The 26,380-nt window shown below is 39.5% G+C and overlaps 2 protein-coding genes across 2 annotated transcripts; one reads left to right on the top strand and one right to left on the bottom strand.

The window, feature by feature from the left end:
• Positions 1–829: 829 nt before the first annotated feature.
• On the bottom strand, positions 830–10,120 carry LOC119493265 (hemicentin-2). Its single transcript, XM_037778420.1, has 18 exons — positions 10,093–10,120; positions 9,897–10,048; positions 9,629–9,782; positions 9,028–9,220; positions 8,731–8,825; positions 7,615–7,804; positions 7,340–7,437; positions 7,106–7,259; positions 6,577–6,695; positions 5,812–5,979; positions 5,564–5,677; positions 5,285–5,337; positions 4,911–5,025; positions 3,580–4,825; positions 3,336–3,490; positions 3,000–3,069; positions 2,715–2,913; positions 830–1,874 (listed from the first exon to the last, which is right to left on the bottom strand). Exons 1-18 carry the CDS (start codon positions 10,118–10,120, stop codon positions 1,380–1,382), a joined length of 3,798 nt encoding a protein of 1,265 aa, XP_037634348.1. The 3' UTR covers positions 830–1,379.
• Positions 10,121–16,987: 6,867 nt separating this feature from the next.
• Positions 16,988–25,698, top strand: pmpca (peptidase, mitochondrial processing subunit alpha). The gene is made up of 13 exons (XM_037778635.1): positions 16,988–17,364; positions 20,149–20,351; positions 20,453–20,532; positions 20,616–20,698; positions 20,840–20,934; positions 21,026–21,126; positions 21,839–22,102; positions 22,552–22,644; positions 22,727–22,845; positions 23,284–23,374; positions 23,621–23,683; positions 23,799–23,943; positions 24,544–25,698. Exons 1-13 carry the CDS (start codon positions 17,189–17,191, stop codon positions 24,711–24,713), a joined length of 1,683 nt encoding a protein of 560 aa, XP_037634563.1. The 5' UTR covers positions 16,988–17,188; the 3' UTR covers positions 24,714–25,698.
• The last annotated feature ends 682 nt before the right edge of the window (positions 25,699–26,380 follow it).

Below are 26,380 nucleotides of genomic sequence, written 5' to 3'. Positions count from 1 at the left end.
GAGAGTAGTAGAGATGCTGCATAGATGTATGGACGACGGAATCTTACAAAATAAAAAATAAATGAATAAATGACTCAATAAATTAATAAATATGTCATTAAATGTAACAAAAATAATATTAAAAATAAGTAATAAATACATTTAAAAATGAATACAAATAAACAAATAAATAAATACATGACTCGATAAATAAATAAAATGTAGCAAAAATAATATTAAAAATAAATGTAGCCATTTATAAATGAATTGATAAAATTTGACATAAATTGATATTTCTGTTTTAATTTGCTTCTTTTTTATTTATCTTTATATTTATTCCCTTATTTATTTCCTTTTATGTTTAATTTTCCCTTTTACTTATTTATGTATTTATTTTTAATATTTTTTCAATTTATTTATTTATTTTTGCATTTATTGTTTAATCTATATTTATTTTTAAATGTATGTATTTATGCATTTACGCATACGCGTTGAGTGACATCCCCTTCATTTACATAATGAGGCAGAAATGCATAAAGAAATATAAAAAGAAATGTGTAAAGAAATTTATACAGAAAAGAATACAGAAATTAATAAGTTTGGGGAAATAAATAATTGGTGAAATGCAAACGGAAAACTGTGCATAAATAAATAAATAAATGCATAAATACATAAATAAATACGTAAAATAAATAAAAAAAATAAGTGCAAAAATGAATGAATAACATTAAAAAAATGAATACAAATAAATACATAAATAAATAAAAGGGAAATTAAACAGAAGAGTAAATAGATAAGTGAACTGATACAAAAATAAATAAATAAAGAAGCAAATTAAAACAGTAATATCAATTTATGTCACATTTAATCAATGAATTAATGGCTACTTTTTTTATATTATTTAATATTAATTTTGTTTCATTTAATGATTTATTTATTTATTTATTCATATATTTTTGATTTTGGCAGGTTACGTCCTCAATACAGATGTGCTAGGTGAATGGATAAACTGTTTGCACAAGAAATTGTTTTGCTTCGACTCCTTCTGAAACCACATAATGACAGTTTTTACATTTCTGTTTGTGTACAGATTCAACAAAGAAGATTATGTTTTAAGATGAGGTGTATTTTGAACTTTAACAGAGCCATATACAGTAGTTGTTTGCCCCTGCCTCCAATCTTTATGCTAAGCTAAGATAATCGCCTCCAGGCTCTAACTCCTCATTCTTAAAGAAAATAAAAAATACATTTTCCAAGTTCTAATCCTGAGGCCCTGTGCTAATTGTTCAGATATTAAATTCCAAATATATGTCCAAAAATACTTTTTTTCATATCAAAATCTCTCCTTTTAAAATTATAAAATATTTTTGATGACTTATCTTATATGAGGATGTCTGTTGCTACTTACTCTGATTAAATCTGGCAGTCGATTGGTCATTCTCCTGACTGTTGACTAACGGGGAACTGAACAGAGGTGTCGCCACCGAAGTGGAATTAGAGACTGAATTGATATGAGTGCTAGTGCCTACTGCCATCGAAGCAGTGGCTGCTGGGTAAAAATGGACATCCACTGCGACGGTAGTGAGGCCCAAGGAGACGTGGTGAGAAAGGAGCAGGGGAGGGTTGCCATGTGAGATGCTGAGGCTGTGGTGGATGGGTGCTGCACACGCCTCAGCACTTTGCAGGGTTAACGAGGAGCGCAGGCCCTCCTCACGTCTGGATGGTGGCGAGGGGGAAGGTGAACGGGAGGGTAAGGGTGATGGGGGAGGCAAGGCATCCTGGCATGGGCTGCAGCGGTTGTCTCCTCTGTTACTGGTCCAGTCCTCAGCACACTGCAGCTGGATGCTGGGCTGGGACAAACTGCAGCCCTTCTCCTCCTCAAGAGAGGGATCGATCTGAAATAGTATAATGATAATAATGATCATTTAACAGGTTCGATAAAATAAACCGTAACAAGTCTGATGGCACCATGAGGTTTGCAATTCTAACTACACATCAACACTAATGTTAGATAGCTTTGCTGTTCTTGTGAGTAAGGCGAAGGGTGGCACTAGAGGACAAGTCACAGACATTTTCTTTTTATCTTAGAAGATTTAGCATTTAAAATGCTGCGGTGGCCTTTTTTTCCGAATTGTTTCTAAAAGACGAGGCCTTAACGCTACTAAAACAACACTCCAAGTGTATTTTGTCCAAATGTTTGTTTGGAAATGATTTCAATATTTTAGTTACAATATCAACGCAACAGAAATTGTATTTTGACTTTATAATATTTTTCACCGTTTTTATATTGAATGTACATCCTTGACTTTGGATTCTTTTTTGTTATCGTATTTACATTGCTAGTGAAGTTTTACTTGATCATATTTCATTATTATAATAAAACTACTCCATTTGGAGTCAAAATTATACAATTTAGTTATTTTTTATTGATTTTATATCGTGCACAATGGTAGAATCTGATGATGCATGGGGTAAATGTCATGCACATGTCCTCCTGTAGTGGATATCTGCAGTATTTTATAGCCAGATTCCCTTTCAAGAGGTAGAAAACCTATTTGGCACACTTTGGGTATCCAAGTCTCTTACCTAAGACCTTATTTCAGGCATCTAACAAAAAAAAACATTGACTTCCAGACGAGTGAACCAGAAGTGCTAAAATGCTACCTCATTTCTGGGTTTTATGACTCATTCCTGCACCACTCTATTTCCATTCATGTTTTTCTTTGTTGTCAAACCTTTGTGTCAAGAAGGGGCTCAGGATAAGTCTCTACGGTGACTGAGTGATCGTCCAGAGCGGGTTGTGTGTCCTCCTGATCCTCAAACGTGGGCTCCATCTGCACCGTGACCAGGCTCGGTCCTGGAGGTCGGGCGCGGGTGTCTGATGTGTTGGGGCTCTGCTCAATCACTGCCACACAGTCATCGTCTTCAAAAGCTCTGTGCAAGAAACACAAACAGGTAAAAAGATCACTTTCAAGGCCTCGTCTCGTGCATTTCTCTGTCCTGTGTAATAGTGTATTTACCTGTTTTCGTATGTACGTCCTGCAGCTCGACTTCCAGTGTGTCGAATGGGGACGCCTAGATTCCTCTGAGCTGTCAAGGACATTTAGATTTTAAAGGAATAGTTTGACATTTTGGTAAATGTGCTTTAATCGCTTTCTGGTGGAGAGAAGAATGACACCACTCTCAGATATGAGAGTGGTGTCATTCTTCTTATCTAACTCTCCGCCCTAAAGCGAATAAGCACATTACCCAAAATGTCAAACTATTCCTTGAAGAATAAGTATTTTGTCCAAGTTTACCATGCTCAGAATGTGAAATAGGTGTGCTGACATTTGATGCGGCTGAAGATCTCTGACCTGCTCGGCTTGTTGGTGCGGTTTCGTTCTTCTGGACCACAGCATAGAAGGTAACAGTGATGAAAATGAAGGCCAGAGACACACCCACTCCCACCACGATGGGGATGTCATGTTTCTCCAGCACGGGCAGCCATGAGGGAGACTGCTGCGTTACTCTGGAGCGTAAAAACACAAAACTAAAGTGAAATCTTGCTGCTTTTTTTCCGACAATCCATAAAGTCCACCATATTTTATTTTGACCTACCGTTGATCATTGCTGGTCATCGGTGATTGGGAGGTGTTCCTCTTCAGCCACTCTGTCAGCTCTGTGTCATTGGCTGGTTTAGCCTTCTGAACTGGGTCACCTTTCTGGCTCGTATTTAGCTGTACCTGATCGGACATGTTGACCTGATGGACAACAGGAGTCTCAGAGTCCTGCGTTGAAGGATTGGACGTCTGATGGATGGTTGAGATTGAAGGCTGGATTTTAGGCGGGTTTATGTGTTGGAGTGGAAATGTTTCTGTCTGTGGTGGTTGTGAGTGGAGCAGTGGATGTTGTGTTGGAGATGATTGAGGAAGTGTAGACGTGGTTGAAGTTGCGGGCGAAAGTTGACTGTGATTTTGGGATTGTTGAGGCTTCGTAACTGAAGACGGTGGAGGTTGCGTGGAGGGCAGATGATTCGGGATTGTCGATAGCTCGAGCTGGAACTTCGGAAAAAGATTTTGAGTGAATGATTGTTGAGATATCTGTGAGATGGTTGGTGAAGGCCGCTGTAGACGTTGACCTTGGTGCTCGAGTTCGGTGTGAGAAATCTGGGTTGAGGTTGGCTCATGGTAGGATTGGTAAAATTTACTTTTTGTAACCAGCTGGTGCATTTGTTGCAATTCAGCTTGTAAAGCAGAAGACTGGGTGACTGAACCGGAGTGGCTCGTCTTAGTTTGGGTTACAGGACTCTGTGTTGGAGTCGGCGAATACGAATCCAAGTTAAGAAAGCCGAAGGGTTCACCCACTGGAGGGTTTGCCGTCTCAGTGAAGGGCTCTGTGATTGGATTGGCTACAGACACAGCACGGATGTTAGAGCCCTGAGAATCAGGCTCTATCAACAATTCATCACTGACTTGATGCTGAAATTGTGTACGTGATGATGTCAAATGGGATCGACTTTCAGTGAGCAGATACTGAAGGGTTGTACCCAAAACTTCCTTGGTATCTACTGATGCCTGGCTGTGTATTACTGTTGGTTCACTATATGAAATCAAAAGAGGATCACCGGTCAGTTGGGTGTGGAGATCTACTGCCTGGAAGTGTGGATGTGGAGGAGGTGGTAACATGGGAGGCTGCATCTGTGTGACTAACGGCTGGGTCGGATTGGTTGTTGGCTGATTCAGGCGGTGCTGTAAAAGATGGCCAAGTGATCGCGGTGGCATCTTTAGCTCAGCCACTGCTCTCCTTGAAAATGTCGACAATGCGGTGGCTCTGTTTGTCGTAGCATCACAGTGTGATAAGGAGCCTGTGGAAATAGTAGGAAAATTTTTTTTATTTTACAGGAATATACATATTTTATAACATATAGAAGTTTTTCTTTAAGTCCATACATGTGACGTCCTTATGCTGTGCCTGTACATGTGGATGATGTGTTGTCTCGATGTGTTGCTCAGCCACAGAGTCACTGGATTGGGAAACAGGCAGGTCTTTGCTAGTGTCGGTGCCCTAGACAATATGACAGACTCTTAGTTTCAGGACGGGCGTAATGTTTCAATCAGAAATGAACTAGGCCACAAAACAAGTACAGTAATAAGCAGGCAATAGGCCACAAATATCAGAGCAGTGATGTTACACACTGACAATGGAAAGTCACCACATGTAAAGTTGTTAAGAGCACACACATTCAAGAATAATTCACAGCTTCATACAGTGTCACCACATAAGCCACAGCAGAGATTTTTCAATTTTTCACGTCATTACTCACAGCAGACAAAACCAGTCTTGTCTGCTTGCCTCTATCAGCTGGTCGGTGTTCAGCTTAGGACAGAGGACAGCATGAAAGATAGTCAAAAATAAACTTGTGGATATGGGCTCAAGGAAGCATCTTGTCGTATAACTATGTACTGTAAGTGTACGCCTCGAAGTACCCCATGTAATGACAGCACACCACACACCCTCTTTAAATTTACTGTGATAATAAGACAATATACAGTATGTGCATGGATGTTTGTAATAATATGTGTTATATGTAATGTCAACATACCTGCGACGGTGAGGATGCTACGTCTCTGGTGTCGTCCTGCTCGGTTCTCAGCTGTACAGTAATATTCCCCGACGTCAGAATACTGCACACTGGAAATGTGCAGAGCTCCATCTACTGCATAAGATAACAATTCATAAACCACATCCAGTTTAGGTATTGTAGATTAAAGTTCATGTTTGCTGCTTCCAGTGAGAACCTGGTGAAAAACCTGATGAAAATATACAACTCCAATGACACTTTGGACTCACCATCAATGTGTCTGTCTTCAGTGGGACTGATGGGGGACTGTCTCTCTGCTCTGCCCCTGGTCCAGGTGTACGTGATGGGCAGAATCCCTACAGCCCTGCAGGGCAGGACCGCTGAAGCACCGATCCTGCAGCTCACCTGACCTACAAAGGTCACTATGATGGGACTCACTGGAACGAGGAAAGAGGTAAATATAGTCATATTCTACCTTTGTTATGCAAAATAGGCACCCTCACTGTACTGAATTATGTGCCATTAGAGGAAGACAATGTTAAGTTTGTGACATGTGGCTAGCATTTTGTGCAAAGAAATACAATTTTGTGCCACTTGACCATTGTTTTGTGAACAAAATGCACTCTTGTACATGTCACATTGTCTTTTTAAGACCAGTAAAATATGCACAATCCCAGTTCTCACTTCAAGTTTGTTGGTAAATATTTGAAGTATATGGTTATATATGGATATCATGGTTAGGTCCATGTGCTCTGCTTTGAAGCCAATATAGCTACGTCAGCACAGTTTGTATTTGTATACAGACTGTACTGAGTAGCAATGAGCTTTATAAATGACTTGTGCCTTAAACAGTGAATATTTCTCACAATGAAAGTGATCACTACAAGATTTAAAGTGAGAATTGTAATGGTGTCTCAATAGTGTTTGTGCCAAAAAAGTCAGTTTCACATGCTCCTGACTTCTCCTGGACCTCAACTATTGATTTGAGGAGGAGTTGGTACATTATGTTTCAGTTAAATTTGTATAAAAATTACCAGCAACTCTCAGCATTGCTGTTTTGCGGCTGTGGCCCAGAGTGTTGGAGGCCTCGCACACATACACTCCCTCATCGTAGCTCCGGGCGGACTGGATGTAGAGAGTGGCGTTCTTCAATCTGTATGAGAGAAAGATCAACATGGTAATATACTATATATATACAGTATACATATACTGTAAGGCAGTTGTCGTACTGCTTCATGCAATTTTGGTGGAAGTAAATACTGAACTTAAGTAGCCTACAGTTTTGTATTTTAATCGTCTCAAAATGTCTTATTCAGCGTTAGGTTTGTACTTAGCTCCACCTTCTTGTGTCCCTTCTGGTTGCAAAAACCAAGATGGCGACGGACAAAATGTTGAACTCGAGGCTTCAAAACGGCAGTCCACAAACCAATGGGTGACGTCACGGTGACTACGTCCAATTCTTATGTACAGTCTATGGCTTGTATGAGTATTTTTACACTGTGGTATTACTTAAGTAAATGATCTGGGGTTACAAGACAGAAAATATCCTCAACCTGAACGTACCCCAAAGTGATCTTGCCTCCAGTCTGCTTGGAGTGGCCTCTCTTCACCCAGCTGATGGAGGGTAGAGGGTGACCGGACACCTGACAGTCCAGCACCACCTGAGCACCCACAGGCACCGTCAACACCTGAGGCCACAGCTTCACAGATGGAGGGGCTGCCAGGAAGAGAAAAGAATGACTGTTATTACACACGTAGATGAAGCAACAGTATGGTGGGTCTATTGTAACGTCATACCCAGCACGGTCAGAGTTGCTCTTCTAGAGGTGAGAAATCTCTGAAGGTGGACGTTGGAAGCTCTGCAGAAGTAGCTCCCGTTGTCGTACTCCTGCACACTGCACAGAATAAAGTCAAGACAAGATTGTAGAAACCTTGAAAGCATGAAATTGGTGATGATCTAATGAATTTACCGAACGCTAATGTTATATATTATTAGCTGTAATATTGGATATTGTCATGTTCTCAACTACAGTACGCCAATGTACAAAAACAAACCAAACACACACACACACCTGTGGAAGAAGAGGTCTCCACTGGGCAGCACAGTCTCGTGATCTGTGGGAGTTGAGAGAAGTTGGTTGTTTTTGAACCAGGACACCTGGGCTGCTGGTCGGCTGTACGGAGGCCTGCAGGTGACTGTAACATTTTCTCCTCTCTTCACCGTCAGGTTTACGGGCTGCTGGACGAAATCCCAGTCCATATCTGGAAACACAACATGTGCATCACTTAAATATACGTTTGTACTTTTCATAGTTTCACCACTGAACCACAAGCATCAAGAGTCATGTCATGTGAATAAAAGTTTCTGTCTTTTGAGCTATTTGACTTTAAAAGTCCCCAAATCTTTCTCATTCATTGAAGTTACTATCTGTGATTCAGTTTGTGTTTCTTTCCCTGTTTGAGTAAGAGAATGTTGCAAACTGTTATTTCTGATATTTAACTGTACAAAATAAAAATATACATATAATTACACATAATGTACATATTTGTTTGCAAAAGTCACACATTCAAAACAAAAGCTATATTATAAAATAAGTAAAACAATCAATAAAAAGTTAAAACATGGACTAAATAATACTACAAATGTGCTTATTCCTTTTTAAAAATTTGATTGTTTCTGTTGTTTTCATTTTTCTGCTTCTGCTTTTGTCAGAAGTAAAAGCTACTAGAGTTCAAGAAGCTTTTTCAACAGGTGGAACAGGTATGTTAAACGTGGTCTGAGATAGAAACTACGAATTAAAGATGCTCTATACGATACCCATACTATGTAAAGATATAGTGGAGTAATGTCTACCTGAGCAGAGAATGAAGTCACTCTCTCTCTGTGTGTGTTGTAATCAGAGCTTCTCTGTGCTTTGTTGACATAGCCGGGCCGGCCGGGCATGCTTTTAGTGCATGTGAGCGTGCCCCACTGGCTAGCTTACAGCCGCCACTCTGCCCTGCTCTCATACGGCGGTTACAGCTGATGACTCCATCCCGACCAATAGCGCCATCGCAGAAGAGTAGCGCCCACCCTCCTTTAAATTTGTCTTATTTGTTTTAACAAGGAATTTCACGCACTGTGAAAATGATTTAGTAGTGTTCAAAATGTGACATTAAACAGTTCAGTTTACGTTGGCACACAGTACCGGCTGGAAGCAGGAAGGCCGGCTCCGACTTGATGGACTCTTTCAGGTTGGATGCTTCACAGTGATACGAGCCCTCATCCTCCCTGGTCACGTTCCTGGAGAACACGGCAAGAAATGAGACTTTAAATTCAGAGTATAAAACCTCCAGACAGAGTGGATCACAACTTGTTACAAACTATATATATTAAACATATTCCTGAACAAACTCAATGCAAAATAAGCATCATTTTTTCTTGGTTTATCATTACAATTTAACAATAAAGAATGAATATTCCTCTCGTCCTTGCAGTGTTGGACCTGAATGTGAGCAGCTGTCCATTGTTCTGGAGGCTAAACGAGGTTGAGCAGTTCGACAGGAGGCAGCCGTCTTTGAACCAGTGCACCATGGGAACAGGGAAGCCACGGACAGCACAGCGCATGGAGACCTCTGTTCCCATAGCAACAGTGATGTTGTCAGGGCCCTGGATGATCTGCAGCCTTCTAGGGACCCCTACAAGGTAGAGTGACAACGCTTTAAGATTCAACCACACTGCAGGAAATGTATTCAAATATGACATTTAATGAAAAGTCGAATAAAAATCTTTCAATTGGGAATGCATCATTTATCTTGCTCCAATTAGTTTTTAAGATATATTTTCAATTAAAGCAACATTTTTGGGATACTAGTGAAAAAAAGTGTAAAAAATACTGAAACTGCTTCGAAGAAAGAGGAATTATCAAGTTCAAGATTAAAGTTTTCACTTCACTTAAGAATAATAGAGTCTTATAACGAATTAGACTTGTAAAAAATATAATTTTTTGGTGCCATTTGTGTTTATTTTTTATGAGTCAGACATAAAGTGATGATTTCTCGGTATGAATTGAAGTGTAAGAGTAAAAAACAAAAAGATGTACTCACCCTGCACAGTTAGTTTAGCTGCGTTGCTCTTCTTGCTGATGTTCAGTGAAGGATTGAGCGTAACACAAATGTACATCCCATCATCCTCTAATGTTACGTTGAAAAGATGAAGAGTGCCTGAAGTCTTCTTCTGGCTACCACCTCCATACTCACCCTGAACACGAAAACACATTTTGAAGCATACAGTAATAATACACCTGGGTCAAAATAAATATTTTTTTTGCTACAGGGAAGTGGTTCATCAGTCTAAAGCTGCATCAGTGCTCACCTGAATGTGTCTTCCTCTTGTGACCAGAGTCCCGTCTTTGAGCCAGGTGATGCTCGCAGGAGGTGAACTTTCTCCTGACACACACTGGAAGAAAACCCCCTCTCCTTCTCTGACTGTCTGGTCCTGAGGACTGAAGAAAACATCCTCCAAACCTGGAGCACACAGTATAAACAGGAATTGGACGTTAGCAGATGACCATGAATCCCTCTGTTGACACCGTGCATGATGTTTAGGGACAGCAAACATCTAGTGGTTGGACAGTAAAGAAAGTATACATGGACTCACCCAGTTCGGATGAGACTGCCAAGCTGGACAGGATGAGTAAACCGAGGTGGAAAGTCATCTGTGGGAGCGTCCAGATGGAGACACAGACATGCATCCTACTGCAGAGCTCCCTGGGAGGCATGAGGAAACCACCATACAGCTTCATCCATGGTGTCAGCTGGGAAAACGTGCATAGGTAAGAGTTTCTTTTGGAAATGTGGTCAATTTCAACCCTTGCTGTCAAGAACTTTGATGCAGACTCTTTGCTTTTTGACAGCTCTGTAGTGTCTAGTCTTAATCAGGCAACTGGCACGCTAAAATTAACCCGAGAGCACATCTATGACAATGTAGTTACATGCATTAAATGTCTCAGAGATATTCTTCAGTGATATAATATGACTTCAGCTCTTCTTTTTCTCACAAACACTCACTGTACCATTACCACACTGAAACTGCCGTGTGCATAGATTCGCTTTTGATCAGTTTCTAGTAAATGTATTCAGCAGATGAATTTAACACCTCTCTCTCTCTCTCTCTCTCTCTCTCTTGCTCTTAATACCCTCCCCTCCCTTTTCTCTTTGCTTCATTCCTATTTTGGTTGTGAGTCTGTGGCAGCGCAGCGAGCTCAGCTTTGTCCTCTTTAGTCCCTTGAATGGGCCCAGCCACTTTATAGAGCTCGCACTGTGGCCCTCCACTCAATGAAAGTGACATGAAAAGAGGCTGCGGAGCTTTGTACTATGAAGATCAGTTATTGGTCCTCTGCAAGGAAAGCTACCCGTCTGATCGCATAGGCTTTCATGATCCTCACTATGGCCATTTAAGGGCTGATCCTTTAGTGTTTGAATGTGCCACAAATTTTGCTTATGCAATGCTGAATTTGAGCGAGTAAATATTAGGGGATGTTGAAGGGAAACACGCCAAAGATATATTCTGACCTCAAGAGACACAAACTGAATGTGTAATGATGAAGGTTAAAGGGTTCGGCGTGCTTTGCAATAATGTGAACGTTGCACAGAGAGAAACATGAAGATGTTTTGTATCAAATATATCCGTTTAGCAGGTTTAGCAAAAATTGTACCGTAGTTCTCCGACATGCTTGTGAAACTGCAGTAACGTGAGCCGCAGAGTGCAAAACCGTGTCACTGCCAGCCGCCGTCTGACCTCCGTTGCTCCTAATGTTGTGTTATTGTATGGATAGCCTCTGAGTGAGGTGAACAGCGTTACCACAGTTTTGTCCTCGGCGTCTCACGTTACCGCAGTCGTTGAAAAGTGAGGAGTGAGCGGAGGGGTGCTCAGTTGGTTGCAATCTGCAACCACACTACTAGATGCCGCCAGATCCTACACACTGTACCTTTAAATATAGTTAGATGTTACAATTTTCTTATTTTTTTTTAAAAATATCAATGAATAAACAATTTATAGACAATATCATTCACCCCTAGATTAGATTATAATTGTATTGTATTACTAGCAATCATACCCACAGTAGCATCATATTATCAATATTGAAGTTTATGGTAAAAAATATCAAATATTCAAAGAAGAAAGAAAGAACGAAAACATGTGGAAATAGTGAAACCAAACTCCCACCAGTGATGATTACATGCTTGAACCAATGAAAACACAAAACAAAACAAAGGCCCCTTGATTTCAGACATTAGTACATTAGTCATCACTGTTGAACTAAACGCATCAATGAATTGCTTGATTGGCTCAGCAGAGCTAGTGGCTGGTTCTACTCACATAATGCTGAGAGCCTGTGGGTGTGTATTTATTTGACTCACAACAGATCATTTACACTGTTTAGCATGTCATTATGGTGTTTTTTAGCCCACACACTGACTCATATGCTCTTTTTTTTTTCAATACAGACTGTCAAAGGAATACTACTGTTTGGTCAGTCACAGGTACTTATAAGGAAGTGGTTGCATCAACGGGACTAAAATGGGCTATAGCTGCAGTGAATGAGCTGGATGTATCACTTCAGATTAAGCGGTCAATAATCTGGAGTTATAGTTTATAACCTGGACCTCATCCCCAGAACCTAACATGATTACATTTAGTTTTTGTCCGTATTAGAGTTTTGTTCAAATGAAAAAGCTGAAATTCTTCTATTTTTGTTCTTTAAAAGCAGATCTCTATTCATTTTTTCTTTCAGTGTGGAGGTCAAGTGACATAAAAACAATTCATTGAATGACTTGCTTTGGATTTTGGCTTCTTTTCAGAGCATCATTGATGAAAAGTAATGTTTAAATTGCATTTCATTATAATAATTTGCATTTAAATCTGGCACTTCTGCACTTATTCTCCAAAAGATTTTGGACATTTATACTGTTATTTATATTTGTTAATAGTACACAAGCTAGAATTTGAATCATCTTGTATTGCCTGTAATTGTTTTTTCCTTTGTTTAGTTTTATTGCCAGAGGGTACTCAGAAACAGCATTTGGAAACAATACAGCTTCTGTTGGTTTGCAGTGTCTTTCATCATCCTCCTGCTGAACATCCACAATATTAATACCAAATAAATGAAGCACTGTAAACCGCTTGCATGCATTCAACAGATAAACAAGAGAAACACAAATTCAGTGCTGGTTTAGTGCATGTTGTGTAATGAGAGCTGCATTTGCATATGAATGAAAACGAGAAATATTAACAGCTGAATAAACACAAAGCACACTACACTGAATGATCAGTGTAAAGGTAGTAAAAAAAAAAAGACTAAATATAAGACAACATGGACGCTATTTTCATAAGAGCATTGAGAGGTAATGATACTTACTCTGTTGATGGATTGTTTCTGTGTTGGTTTGCAGTCAGCCCATTCGTCTTCAGTCTGGTTTCTGTCTGTCTGCAGTCTGTGCACAACCTCTGTTCTCCTGATGCATTTGCAGAGCTTACAGCTGGGAGAGAACAACAAGCAACAGCCGCACGCATGTGCTAGACAACCTCCCCCTCTCCTAATGAAGCACAAAACCATTAATTGTATACTCTGTATTTTAGGCAGTTAACAGAAGCAAAAATGATAAAACACTCTCCTTACAAAACAATAAATCAAAATGTGAAGCCAAAAGTCCACTGTGAGGAAGCATGATATTAGGAAATGTGTATATACTGTATATATACTACTAAGATTACACCCATATGTGTTTGTTAAACAACTCATTCTACCACTATAAGCATGTATCTGCTGCTCTAACAACCTCCACTGTTCTAAGAAGCTTTTCCACAAGATTTTGGCTGTAGGGATTTATTATGCTCCCATTCAGCCACATGAGCATTCGTGAGGTCCAACACTGATATTGGGCAATATCAAAGTTCCGTCACATTCTTCCGTACCTAACTCTGGAAAACCATTTCTTTATGGGCAGCAACAGGAAAGAGCCCACATGGTTGCTACAAAGTTGAAAGCACACTATAAAAATATGTACAGCATCATTGTGTGCTGCAGCATTAAGATTTACATTAATTTGAACTAAGCAAACAAACACTAAACACATCTAATTGTGTGGTCTACACTTGATTTAGAGCAACATTATGCGTGTTAGTATTGTCATTGTGAGACAATTGTGATGTTAGCATTTAGCTCAAAGTGCCACTAGTACAGCCTCACAGAGCTGCTAGGATGACTGAAGACTCTTAGTCTTGTTTCAACCACAAATTGACCTCTTTTTAAGTTAAAAGGGGAGAAGAGTACATAAAAAAGATGAATGCATGCAGTGGCTTCTGTCTCAGCTCACACACACTGTAGTCTCACCACACGTCGTCTACTGGGGCCAGATGAAGCTCTTGCAAATGTAAATTGACGATCCATTCAGCATAATCAAATGGAAATGAAAGTACAAATGCACCGATTTATAATCTATGCAGGAAGGGTCATTTTAATTAAGCAGACAAAGACTGATTTAGCAGGCGAAATGCAACAATGTTGGATTCAGGACAACATCAAACACACAAATCCACCAAAGGAGGTGTAGCATCCCAGTTCTCCAAACATAATCTGTGAGAGAGCACAGTTTAATAGATGTTTCTTTGTGGTAAAGACCCATTTACTATAGAATGAACTGTTGATATACTGACATATGTATTTAACCTTTACCACATGTTTAAAAAAAAATGTGTCTTGACTTTTTATCCTTTATATTACTTTTTTCTAATCCTTAAAGTCTTTCAGCACAACCTGAGTATGTCACGTTGCATTCCACTACACATGTTACTTTTATAAAGCTTTGAATCTTTGAATTGTCGTACATTGATTAATTTATTACTTCACTATAAGAGCAAACAAAGACAAGATAGGATGAACATTTTTGATCCCAGGTGAGAAATTGTGTTTCGCCGAATTCACACCAGGCAGCGGCGAAGTGCGGCTCGCCGGCCAGGAGGCATATTCATGTGTTTCAGGCGGGAAGAAATTCTTTGCAACATAGGTCAACATGTCACAGGATCTGTTTACTGAATGGCTACGGGTTCTCGCTGGTCGCACTTTGCCACTAAAAGTGAAACTTTTCCCAACTTTTGTTTGGCTGTACTTCGCCACAGAATCAAACGGCCGCAGCTCGCTGAGCTCGAGAGCGGCCGCCGCAGCTTTTCTTAGACATTGCATGGCCGCTCGCCAAAGGCCGCACTTCGCCGGTCCTCTGCTGTGAATACGGCGTTAGATCTTCTCTGATACCGGCTGTCATCTCGAAGTTGGATAATAAACAATGGATAGAAGCAGTGCAGAAATATCATTTCAGATATGTGAATTGTCAGAAGAAAAGAAAAAAAAATATTTAAATGAAAAGAATTGCAATTTGAACACACACTGCAGTGGGGTCTGTGGGACCCCAAACAATGAGGAAGTAAAGCCAATCTTAACAAAAGACAAGGGTTAAAGAGATTTATTGTCCACCAGAATTACAGTTTAGAAAAACAACATTGAGACCATAATGTATGGGGAAAACATTTACAGCAGATAAAAGTTCAAATGAATAAATTAAATGTGATTCTTTACATTTTTCCAGAGATGTTTTGTTGGTAGTCAAAAAATGACATGACCTCAGTAGCCTATTTTGATGGTCGATGCTTTATAATTATTAAATATAAGATAATAATCACATTAACTTTCTTAATCCTATAATCATAAGGACTCGTGGAGTTGAAAGACGTTGATGATGATGAGATGAGGTTTTTTGGAGGTGAGTCAGGACAGCAGCAGCAGATTTATTGAGATGAAAGGTGAGAGGAGGAGGAGGAGGTCCGGAGTGATGAAGATGGGCTGGGCAGCTCCGTGGAGCTCGGATAAACAGAGGGCCTGCTCCAACGTTTGTTGAGTCTCAGCACTAATGCCTGCAAAACACGAGACTGTTGGTGGAACAAAGACATAAAAACAGGATGTGCTTCATAATGTCAAACTTACCGTGTTGGGACCATTCCTTCCAGACGTGCAGAAACTCAGTGTCATGTTCTCCCCCAGAAACTGTGTTAAATGTCAAACAAATGGCTATTAATTTACTAATTTACAATCCAATAATGAGACAGCTCTCCGCTCGTACCTTTCAGAAGGTGTTTCAAGTCTCTGAGAGCCCGGGTGAGGTTCTCCAGTCGGTGCTGCAGGTGGAGGTTCTCCTCTTTCAGAAGGTGGATGGTGTCCTGGAGCTCATAGGCTGAAAGCTGAGATATGAACCATAAAACTGTGGTGGCTTGCAAGATTGAGAACATTGTAGTACTAATTGGATATTATTCACTCAGTTAGTTTAATCTGCTGCTGGTTAAATCCTCCTGTAGCTCTTGAATGTTTAAAATCAGGTGGAAGTGGTGACGTTATTTAAGAGCTGGCCTTTTTCTGTGTCAGAATTGATTCAGTGATGTGGAGCTAAATGGCCTGCGGACCACTCTAAAGGATCAATTGTTCTGTTTAGAGCCCAAATGAGAGCGACACAGACAGTTGTTTTAGCCTTAATAAACCTTCATCTTTCAGTAAGCACACTATCGGCTCCAGACTCATGAGCCAATCATAAAATGACACAAAGCATGATGAAGACAAAGGGGATGAAAAGCACCTGCAGATCAGTGCACTAGAGAATAATGTGGTTATAATAATAATAATCAATCATTTTATTATTTTATTTTATTCTATTCCTATCTAACAATTATTTAACCAAGTCCCATATTGAGGTTGGAAATCTCTATTCCAAGATGGCAGCATAAAAACTTGTAGAAAGAAAACAGAGACAATTGGCAGAGGAATCATTTACCATAGCATTTTTTATAGTCTTGAATAATAATCATAATAATAATAATCATAATCATAATTATTATTATGATTATGATTATTATTATTATTAAAAACAGCAAAAATAAAATAAAGTTAAATTAAATTAAATTAAATTAAATAGTTAAGGTTAGGTTTGTATGACACTATTTCATACAAATACAGTTGAAAGTGCTCCAAAGTACTTAACTATTTAATTTAATTTAACTTGATTTTATTTTGGCTGTTTTTTATAATAATAATAATAATAATAATAATAATAATAACAATAACAATAATAATATTAATAATAACAATAATAATATTAATAATAATAATAATAATAATAATAATAACAATAAAAATTTGTAAAAATAAATAAAGCAGTTTTTTTTTTGTTTTTCCATGCTTTATTTCGAAAGTTCAATACAGTAGTTACATAAACATGTACAGATTACAATAATAAAAACAATATAAAAAATTAAATAAATTATACAATGAATAAAATCTAAGGAAAGGAAAAGATTAATAAAAACAAAAAACAATCTTGGTCTAGATCAATTCAATCAATTTGAAATATCTAATCAGTGTAATAGTTTTTGCCAATTTTGAATTTTTGAGTTGTAAGTTTTCAATCATAGTCAATGTGTTTTAAAATCAGTATCTTTAAAAGTATAAAAAGAGTGTATTCTTTTAAGCCATATAATTCTATGGATATAATATTTAGATATTAATCAAATTAATTATGTAAATTTCTGCTGAAAAACTGGGATTGTTAAAAGTGGGTAATAATATGTCAATCTTTGTTAGTATGTCATCTTTTTGTTTCACAGTAGTAGAGTTTCTGCACCGGAAGTGCTTCAGGAAGGTTTCATCATCATCCGGGTCACTCTCTGGTCACAGAGGATCGAAGATGTCGGCTCACATGTCGAGGTGTAGAAGCTGGAGGAGCTGGAGTCGTGTTCAGAGGTAGGAAACGTTTAATATAACTGCTCTTAAACTGTCAGACTCGAGTTAAATACAGAGAAACAACACTACCGGCACGTTAAGTGTCTTCTGCGTCACGTTTCTCTCTGACGTCCGCAGCTTCATAACTTTCTTCGTCCTCATCAGATTAGCTTCCTCTGTTAGCACCATGCTAACTGCTAGCCTTCAAACAAGCTGTGGTCTTCTTGCTGTCAGGTTGGCTGATGTTACATCATGATGTCATAAAGTCACCAGTATGTGTGAGGTTAGATTTAGAGATGAACACATATGTTTGGTGATTTATGAGGGCTTTTCCAGTTTGTTGAAGAGCTGAATGTTTGTTAGTTTAAATATTAAGGGACATATTTGGATCAAAGTTTGAGAAGTGCAAAGTCAGCTGTACTAAATATGTGTTATGTTATGTTAAGTTATGTTATATATCTGTACTGAGTTCCCCAGACTTTAGTTGTTCAGTCAGAAGACTGAAAAACAGTTCCCATCCACATAATAATATAAAATAAAATGCCTCCTTAATAATGATAATGAACAAATGCCTCTTCAATAATGAACAAATGCCTCTATAATAACAAACAATTAAGGAAACTGATATTGGTTTGGCTTTTCCTTTTACCCTCCTTTTAAAGTTTTCCCAAATAAAATACACTAAAAGAAATGGGCATAAAGGGTTTCATTGAAAATCAACAAATGAATAGAATACAAAAATACAGCCTGCAGGCGTTAGGCTATTGTAAGGCAAGCCAGCTGTTGCACAAATAGCACCTAATCGTCCCAGTGCAGGTAACCCAATTGGTTGGCACTTAACTTGTTTCCCCAACTAGGAGTCAACACTCTCAACAAACAAAACACAAAGATCACAGAATCCCAAAAGGGCCCAAAACAGACCAGAGTTTCTGGTAAAGCTGATAACACATGTTGCATTGAGTGAAGGAGAGATCAGCATGACACTGGGTGTGCAGTTTCCCTCCTCTTTTAAGCCCTACAGAAAGGGCGTCGTTACACCCTGATTGGCCAAGAGGGGAATGCACCAAGCTGCTCTCAACTATCATTTAAGAGCCAGTCCCCACACCCTGCGCAACTTGTGAACTGAATAACCCTCTAATCACTCAGCAACTCAACCAAAAAAACACCAGGGAAAAGGGAAACAACAGCAAGCACCAGAGAATTGGCAGCTGCCACACTACTATATATTATGTTATGCTACTACATTTCACCTTATACTGTATCACATCCCATACTATATAATCATTTACCAGTTAATACTATGTAGGTCCTTCCTTCCTGCAGCTGTCAGACTCTAAAACCAGCACTGCTCCCAGTAGACCACTTACACTTACACACCAAAAACTAACAATAACTTGATATTTTCAGGTGGAATTTCATTTAATTCTCACTGTGCAATATAATTTTCCACTTGTGCAATTTTGTTAATAGTCTGTTTATTGTCAATACTGTATATACTGCTCCTATTTTTATACTTCCTTCTATTTAAATGGTTCATATTTTGTTTCACTTTGTTTAGCTCTTTTTTACTGTGTTAGCTGGTGCATCTTGTTTTTTGCACTATCCCCTTTGCTGCTGTACACTGCAAATGTCCCCACTGCAGGACTAATAAAGGAATATCTTATCTATATTATGTTAATATGTTGCACTTGTTTTTGCATCATTAATCACACTAGTGTAACTTTATCTCGTAATGTTTGTCTCCAAATGCTCTTGTATATTTCATATTTTATTTTTAGTGTTATAGAAGCCTTCCTCTTATCATTTATTTGCTGCTTTTTCTATTTATCTATGTATTGCTGTCTTTGTGCTGCTACAATAACTGAATCAATAAAGGTTTAAATAGATAAAACAGAGTACTTTATTTATCCCAGCAGGAATTTGTACCTTTGCAGCAGCTTAACAACAGAATAAAGATAATGATAAAAAAAAACAGTACAAAACGTAACAATAGACAATACTTGTTTTAATTTATCATCATGGTATGCGCATGTCCGTTGTAAATACACTTTCAACATAAACTGAACATTATATCCGTCGTGAAGGTAGGATTTATTGCAGGACTTTTGTATTAAGACTGCATTAGTTTTAGCTAAAGTTTACTTAATAAACTGGCACTTGAGTGTAATTGCTACACCGTTCCTTTGACGTTACATTTTTGACTGCAATGCATAAAACAACTTAATGTGTAACAATGTAGAAAGTACAGATGGGTGACAAGTTAAAGGTAAAACCTAATTAATGAGTGCACATAATAGACATAAAACATAATAGAGGCTTCTACGAGGCACAAGGGGTTTCATACAGTATGCATGAAACCCCTAGCTACCAGTTCTCAACCTGATTTAACAGGTCACCTATGGGAGATTTTGGAGCAACATCACCAAAACACATCTTTGAGATTAATGGTGTTCAGTGTTGGAAATTAACTTTTTTGTCTACCTGCCACAAGAATCTACAAAATCTTGTGAAATAAAACATTAAACTTCAGGAACAAAGACTGGAGACGTTATTTCAAACAGCAGATGTCATATATTTAATGTGTGGCAATTGATTAGACCATTGTTTAGTAGCTGGACTAGATTAGAAGAGCTGTATATGGTTGATGGTGGCTTACTGCCTCAGTTTAACAATGTGCAGGGGAAACCCTGGTATACTTTGAGGTTTAGCAACTTATGCTCAAGTTAAGGATTTAAACACAGTTTTCATAATAGCCTAACGTTGCTAAGAATAAGTTAAAGAAACATTTCTTTGTTGTTCTCAAAGGTTTGGGATCGCTGCGTACAGAAAGTACAGCAGTGGCGGCGGATACCCAAATATCTCCCTCTCGTCTCCGCTGCCTGGGATCCCCAAGCCCGTGTTTGCATCTGTGGATGGTCAGGAAAAATATGAGACCAAGATCACTACCCTAGAAAATGGCCTCAGAGTCGCTTCCCAAAACAAGTTTGGTCAATTCTGCACAGTTGGAAGTATGTTTCACCGGTGATATGCAAATTATAATATCCACTTTTCTTCAGGATCTGGCAGAAGTGAATGACATGTTTGTTTTCTTTTTCTTTTTTCTTTTTAGTTTTAGTAAATTCGGGATCCAGACATGAAGCAAAGTACCCGAGTGGGATAGCACACTTCGTAGAGAAACTCGCCTTTTCTGTAAGTAAAACAAACTAGTAAAGACCACAAATTGAAAGGTCAGGCAGGCACGTGAAGTGATGCTGTAATTTTTTTATCTGTAGTCCACGGCTCAGTACGGGAGTAAAGATGAAATTCTCCTCACGTTGGAAAAACATGGAGGGATATGTGACTGCCAAACATCAAGGTGTGTAGACTCTCAGCAGAATACCTGTCTCAGTGTTATAAAATGTAATGTTTGTGCATTTGTACCTTCCATATGTGAACTTTCTTGCATTGGAGAGTATGCAAACACAGCTGTTGATGCATCATTGATTTTGCTGTGCAGGGATACCACCATGTATGCAGTGTCTGCTGAAGTCAAGGGCCTGGACACGGTGGTCAGTCTTCTCTCTGATGCTGTTCTGCAGCCTCGCCTGCTGGGTAAGTCCTTTCTTATTTTAAATGACAAATCCATGCGAACGGGTCCAAAATGTCTGCCTGTCTGATATGATCTATGTTTGTTTACACGCAGATGAAGAGATCGAGATGACCAGAATGGCGGTACGCTTTGAGTTAGAAGATCTAAACATGAGGCCGGACCCTGAACCCTTACTCACTGAGATGATCCATGCTGTGAGTCACATCCTTTGTTTGGACCCTCTTACACCGGCTTTCTGTGAGAGAGGGAACCAAATAATCCTGTTATTAATATTTTTAAGTTTTCACCAACAAAACTTTGGCATTTTTTTCAGGGATAATTTCCTAAAATTATGAATTAAGCAATTCTGAAAACCCAGATTGTGCTCTCACACATCTGCAGCATGGCAAGCAGCAAGTTTGCTCCAAGCTCTCTTTGCTTTTTTTAAAGTAATATAACAATAAATTAACAACTCTGTCACATGCCACAATCATAAATACCCAAGCAAAATAGCCATCACACAAGTACCTGTTGTGATTTCAGCTTGAATCGGCTTCTTCAGCTCAGTGGGTTAGTCTTTGTGCTACTGGGTTAGAGTTAACTTGTGGATTTAGCTGTCGGTCCATTTGCCTGTATTTTTTCACTTTTTTTTGTTACAAGCTGTTTGTGTTGCCGGTTGCCTGTTGTTTACTTGGCTAAAAGGTTTTTAAAAATGTCAGTTGCTGCATTGGCTCATGTGTTCGACCAATCACTTACACGTACTCACAAAAAGAAGCTGCTAAAGTCCCTCAAAACAGCGTTCAAAGAACTAAGATCATTCCTAGTTCTTGCAGTGCAGACACAATAGAAATGGGGGTTCTTCTTAGAACTATGAAAAAGTTCCTCCGGTCCAAAAAACGGCTATAGTGGTTCACTGTTTGTTTCCAGGCCGCGTATCGAGGCAACACGGTCGGACTGCCTCGCTTTTGTCCCGGAGACAACGTGGACAAGATTGACAAGAACGTGCTCCACAGCTACCTGCGTAACTATTACTGTCCGGAGCGGATGGTGCTGGCTGGAGTGGGCATCGAGCACGAGCAGCTGGTTGAATGTGCCAGGAGATACCTGCTGGACGCCAAGCCGGTGTGGGGAACGAGTTCAGTGGCCAACGTGGACCTCTCTGTAGCACAGTACACCGGTGGCATCATCAAGGTGATTCATTGTTTATAAGTTGTTTGTACCAGATTTGGTTCTAAATATTGTCTTCAGGTAGCATTTATTTATCTGGCGGATTTTTCAGATGTAGTAGACAAAAAGAACATCTGTTTGTAGTATCATGGGGGTCACTTAAACAGGATGACTACCATAGAAATGTTAAATGCATTAGCCATTAACCAGAAATTACATTTCGCAAAAACGTCCTCAAAGTTTCTTCTGCAGGTTAGCAGACTGTTTGTCTGTAGTTACAGATGAGAAACCTCTTTTGATATTTGACGAAATTGAACAAGCTCTCGGCTGAGGAATGATGTTAGATATGAAGCAACAGTTACTGCACTTAACAGTATTTTTGTGTTCATTTGGAACATTTCAGAGTTAAAAGGGGGAACACTGATACAAACGTCATGAAGGTAGGATAATAACATCTTCTTATAATCTGTCAGATGGACAAGGATATGTCGGATGTGAGTCTCGGCCCCACCCCGATCCCAGAGCTCACTCACATCATGATCGGCCTGGAGAGCTGCTCCTTCCTGGTAGGTGTCTGCAGTGACTGGCTATCCTGAATATGTTAGCTACAAGCTCCCAAATAAAACAAATCCTGTTGTCTCTTCACAGGAAGACGACTTCATCCCATTCGCGGTGCTCAACATGATGATGGGGGGAGGTGGTTCCTTTTCAGCAGGAGGACCTGGGAAAGGCATGTTCACCCGCCTTTACCTGAACGTGCTCAACAGGTGAACGTCTCAAAAACCTCAATTCAGCCTTGTTTCAGATAATTATAAGTCACTAGTATAATGGTACGTGTCCACAGGATCCGTCCTTTCCACGCTTCCCATTCATTGTCTATGTAAGCAGCCGTGCCATGCATTCTGTTAGTGGTGCGTTTCGAGAGACGGGGCATGACGTTGGGGGTTCCTCGTGCATAAAGTTGAGGTCTAGGCTACTTTATGCAATCAGGGACGTCCGGCTTTTAAACTAACCATTGTCGATCTAAAATAAAGAGGAAAGCGTTCATCCAATCAGGTGCCCAGTGCCTAGTGGCAGTCCATCAAGCGTCCAATGCTGGGAAGCGAGGCAATCCTTTGCGATAAAAAACACCCCTCTGGACACGCACCATACAACAACAATAGTCAGTTTCACTAATGTCTCGTGGTTTCCCTTGTCTGTTGTAGGCATCATTGGATGTACAATGCCACCTCCTACCACCATAGCTATGAGGACAGTGGTCTGCTGTGTATCCACGCCAGTGCAGACCCCAGACAGGTTGGTACAGGCTCATAACTGCAGGGTTCAAATGTCTTATTGTACATTTACATCCAAATAGCTTCTTTTTTTTTTTTACCAATCACAGCTTTTCTTAAATTTTGTCAGATATCCCTCTAAAACTTAGTTGCACAGTTATGTTCTGTTTTCAAAATGTGCATATGGCTTTCTCGTGTGAATGGTTCTTTATGTGGTCTCTGTTGATGTTTATGTAGAGTTCTCATCATTTCATACATTCATCTCCAGGTGCGGGAAATGGTGGAGATAATAACCAGAGAGTTCATTCAGATGGCTGGCAACGCAGGAGAGGTAATGGCTGTGTTTCACTATCAGGGCAACCCACCACAACTTATTGATTAAAGAAACAAAGGTGGTGTACCATTCTTGGAGCATTTCTCTAATTATTTTCCCCCTGTACACCCAGATGGAGCTGGAGAGGGCCAAAACTCAGCTCAAGTCCATGTTGATGATGAACCTCGAGTCGCGGCCGGTTATTTTTGAAGATGTTGGTCGCCAGGTTCTCTCCACAGGAAAGAGAAAGCTGCCACATGAACTGTGTGATCTAATAAGTGAGTACTGTCACAAAATAGCCATGTAAGAGGAAAAGTTACATTAAAAATGAAAGGGTGGGTCCATTGTTTTTTAGGTTAATAAATCATTCTGTAGCTTCCCAGTTGTGTTCCTTATGTATTCAAATCCCAACATTCAAATTTTGGTCAAAGTACGTATGTTTTAGCATCAAAATGCTATTTTCCCAAGCCCTTCTAAAAACGTGTTCCTGTTTTCATGTGACCTGCCGTAGGTTAGAGCAGCAACTCCTGTGTTCTGTGAGGTAAAATCACTGGTTTAGTGAATGCAGTCTGGTGGCTTTGAAGAGAGCGATATAATGGCTTCAGTTCCCCGTCAGAAACAGTTATCTGATGGCAAAGGAAAGCTGTGAAAATATTCTAAATATAGCCTACACTTTAACTGATCATTAATTTTTTAGGTGGCTGAAGTACGTTTTTCTGCTGCTCCCGTTCACAACCGCTTTACCTCGGCTGAGTGTGTTTCCATTTGAAAAAAAACAGAACAGAAAGCAGATGGACCCGCCCTTTAATAAGTAGAAATAGCCTTACTTCACCCTCCTTGTTTATTCATATTTTGACTTGTCAACAAATAATTTCCAGGCAACGTGACAGCCAGTGACATTAAGAGAGTAACCACCAAGATGCTGCGCAGTAAGCCCGCAGTAGCAGCGCTGGGAGACCTGACGGAGCTGCCCTCGTACGAACACATCCAGGCCGCCCTGTCCAGCAAAGACGGACGTCTGCCCCGCATGTATCGCCTCTTCCGATAGACCCCCATCAAGCCGGTCCTCGGCTGGCAAACACCACTGTAAATAAACTGGACTTGAAGATTACACTAGTGTTCCCTCCCACCACCGAGCTGGACACAGCTCACTCTGGGAGGGGACTAATACCCGGGCTCTGGGCTCAACCTCTGAGAGTGGGGATTTTAAAGAAAAGTTACATTTTACTCTACAGTAACCATAGTCTACGTACAGTTGGAGTATCTGTATTTATTGTTTGTGGGCAGGAAAGCCATATTTCACTATTTACTGGGGTGGAGTTTGGTTTTAAAGGGACAATTTACTCCAAAGCCAAAATTACAGTGTTTGGTTTCTCATTTCAAAACCTAAATACCAACCTGTTATGTTTAAATTCATGAATGACTGACATTACGCTGTGAAAGTAAAGCAGCATATACGCAAGAGAAGGGGCGGCTAACATCCCCAGCAGCGTCTAAACTTTTATTATTTTCTCGGCTTGAAAACCCTCGGCTCTCTAAAACTCACCGAGCTCCACCTCCTATCTTCTTCCAGAACGGATGGATCCGAAAACAGTTTAAAATCTTACTATTTATATGACAGCACTTCATAATCTCCCTTCACAAGCACAGGAGACTTTACACAGTGATGGCAACTGTAGCCAATATGCCCTCGAGACTTAAATCATGGTTTCTGTCATTGTGTCTCAGTTTTACTGTAAAGAGATTGAAATCTAACGTGAAACCTGTTTTGTTTTTTTGTATTTTTGTGGTTGTGTTTATGCCCTTGCATATTAAAAAAATTATATATATATTAACAGGATAAGTTAAAGGAATAATTTGATTTTGGGAAATACGCTTATTCACTTTCTGGCAGAGTTAGATGAGAAGAATGTATCTGTTAAAGGCTACAGCCAGTCGCCTCTTAGCTTAGAATAAAGACTAGAGAGGGAAATGACTCACCTGGCTCTGTAACAAAATTCATCCTGCAGCACAACTAAAGCTCACTAATTGCTCTTTGTTTTTTTGTCATATTTGTTTGAGCTGTAAAAACCGAAGTATTAAAAATAACAATTATGGTGCCTTCAAATGAGGTCGTGTTTACCGTGTTCACGAAAAGAGTCCATATGAACTCTTGTGGTATTCATGACCTCATAAGTGGAAAGTTTCACAGGTTGTGACGTGTTTGTTGACGTTATCAGAAATGGCAGAGGCCATGGAAGTTAATTTTTCGCTGCATAATAAGTTAATATATTGTAATTCTTCGTAATTTTACAATATGTCTGAGGAAAATGTTGACATTCCCAACGCCGTCGTCTTTTTCCTTTGCCATTATGCCTTTGCATATCCTGCATTATGTTACCTGCTTGCTAAATTGTTAGCCTCTGTGGCTTCTAGATACCGACCGTAACGTTAATATAAATATATATTATATGAATATAATGTTGATATATATAATAAAACATCAGCAGCGTTCTCACGACTTAACTTGACCGCCGAGCGTATCGTGTACACGACTTCCCATGTTGTTCTCGCGAGTTTCATTTGAAGGCACCATTAGCCTCAGACTATTTCTTGGTTTTGAGCAGTTGCCAGGCAACCGGGTGAGACTCCATTAAGTTAAACAAGATATGACTGGATTTTGTTACCGTCGGACACAGTCAGGCATTGGTGACTTTGAGACTCTTATTAGGGATG

The sequence above is a fragment of the Sebastes umbrosus genome, chromosome 8 (assembly GCF_015220745.1).
Source record: "Sebastes umbrosus isolate fSebUmb1 chromosome 8, fSebUmb1.pri, whole genome shotgun sequence".
NCBI classification, from domain to species: Eukaryota; Metazoa; Chordata; class Actinopteri; order Perciformes; family Sebastidae; genus Sebastes; species Sebastes umbrosus.
This window is presented reverse-complemented; position numbering and strand designations above follow the sequence as displayed.

What these genes read in the sequence shown, in the direction of transcription:
- LOC119493265 (XM_037778420.1), bottom strand. Translation starts at nt 10,120, where the DNA reads ATGCACGGTGTCAACAGAGGGATTCATG. An exon ending in TGAAGACAGACACATTGATG is followed by an intron (nt 5,678 to 5,811) that starts GTGAGTCCAAAG and finishes TATCTTATGCAG; the next exon opens with TAGATGGAGCTCTGCACATT. An exon ending in ATGACCAGCAATGATCAACG is followed by an intron (nt 3,491 to 3,579) that starts GTAGGTCAAAAT and finishes TTTACGCTCCAG; the next exon opens with AGTAACGCAGCAGTCTCCCT.
- pmpca (XM_037778635.1), top strand. Translation starts at nt 17,189, where the DNA reads ATGTCAATCTTTGTTAGTATGTCATCTTTTTGTTTCACAGTAGTAGAG. An exon ending in TCACTGAGATGATCCATGCT is followed by an intron (nt 21,127 to 21,838) that starts GTGAGTCACATC and finishes GTTTGTTTCCAG; the next exon opens with GCCGCGTATCGAGGCAACAC. An exon ending in TGGCTGGCAACGCAGGAGAG is followed by an intron (nt 23,684 to 23,798) that starts GTAATGGCTGTG and finishes CTGTACACCCAG; the next exon opens with ATGGAGCTGGAGAGGGCCAA.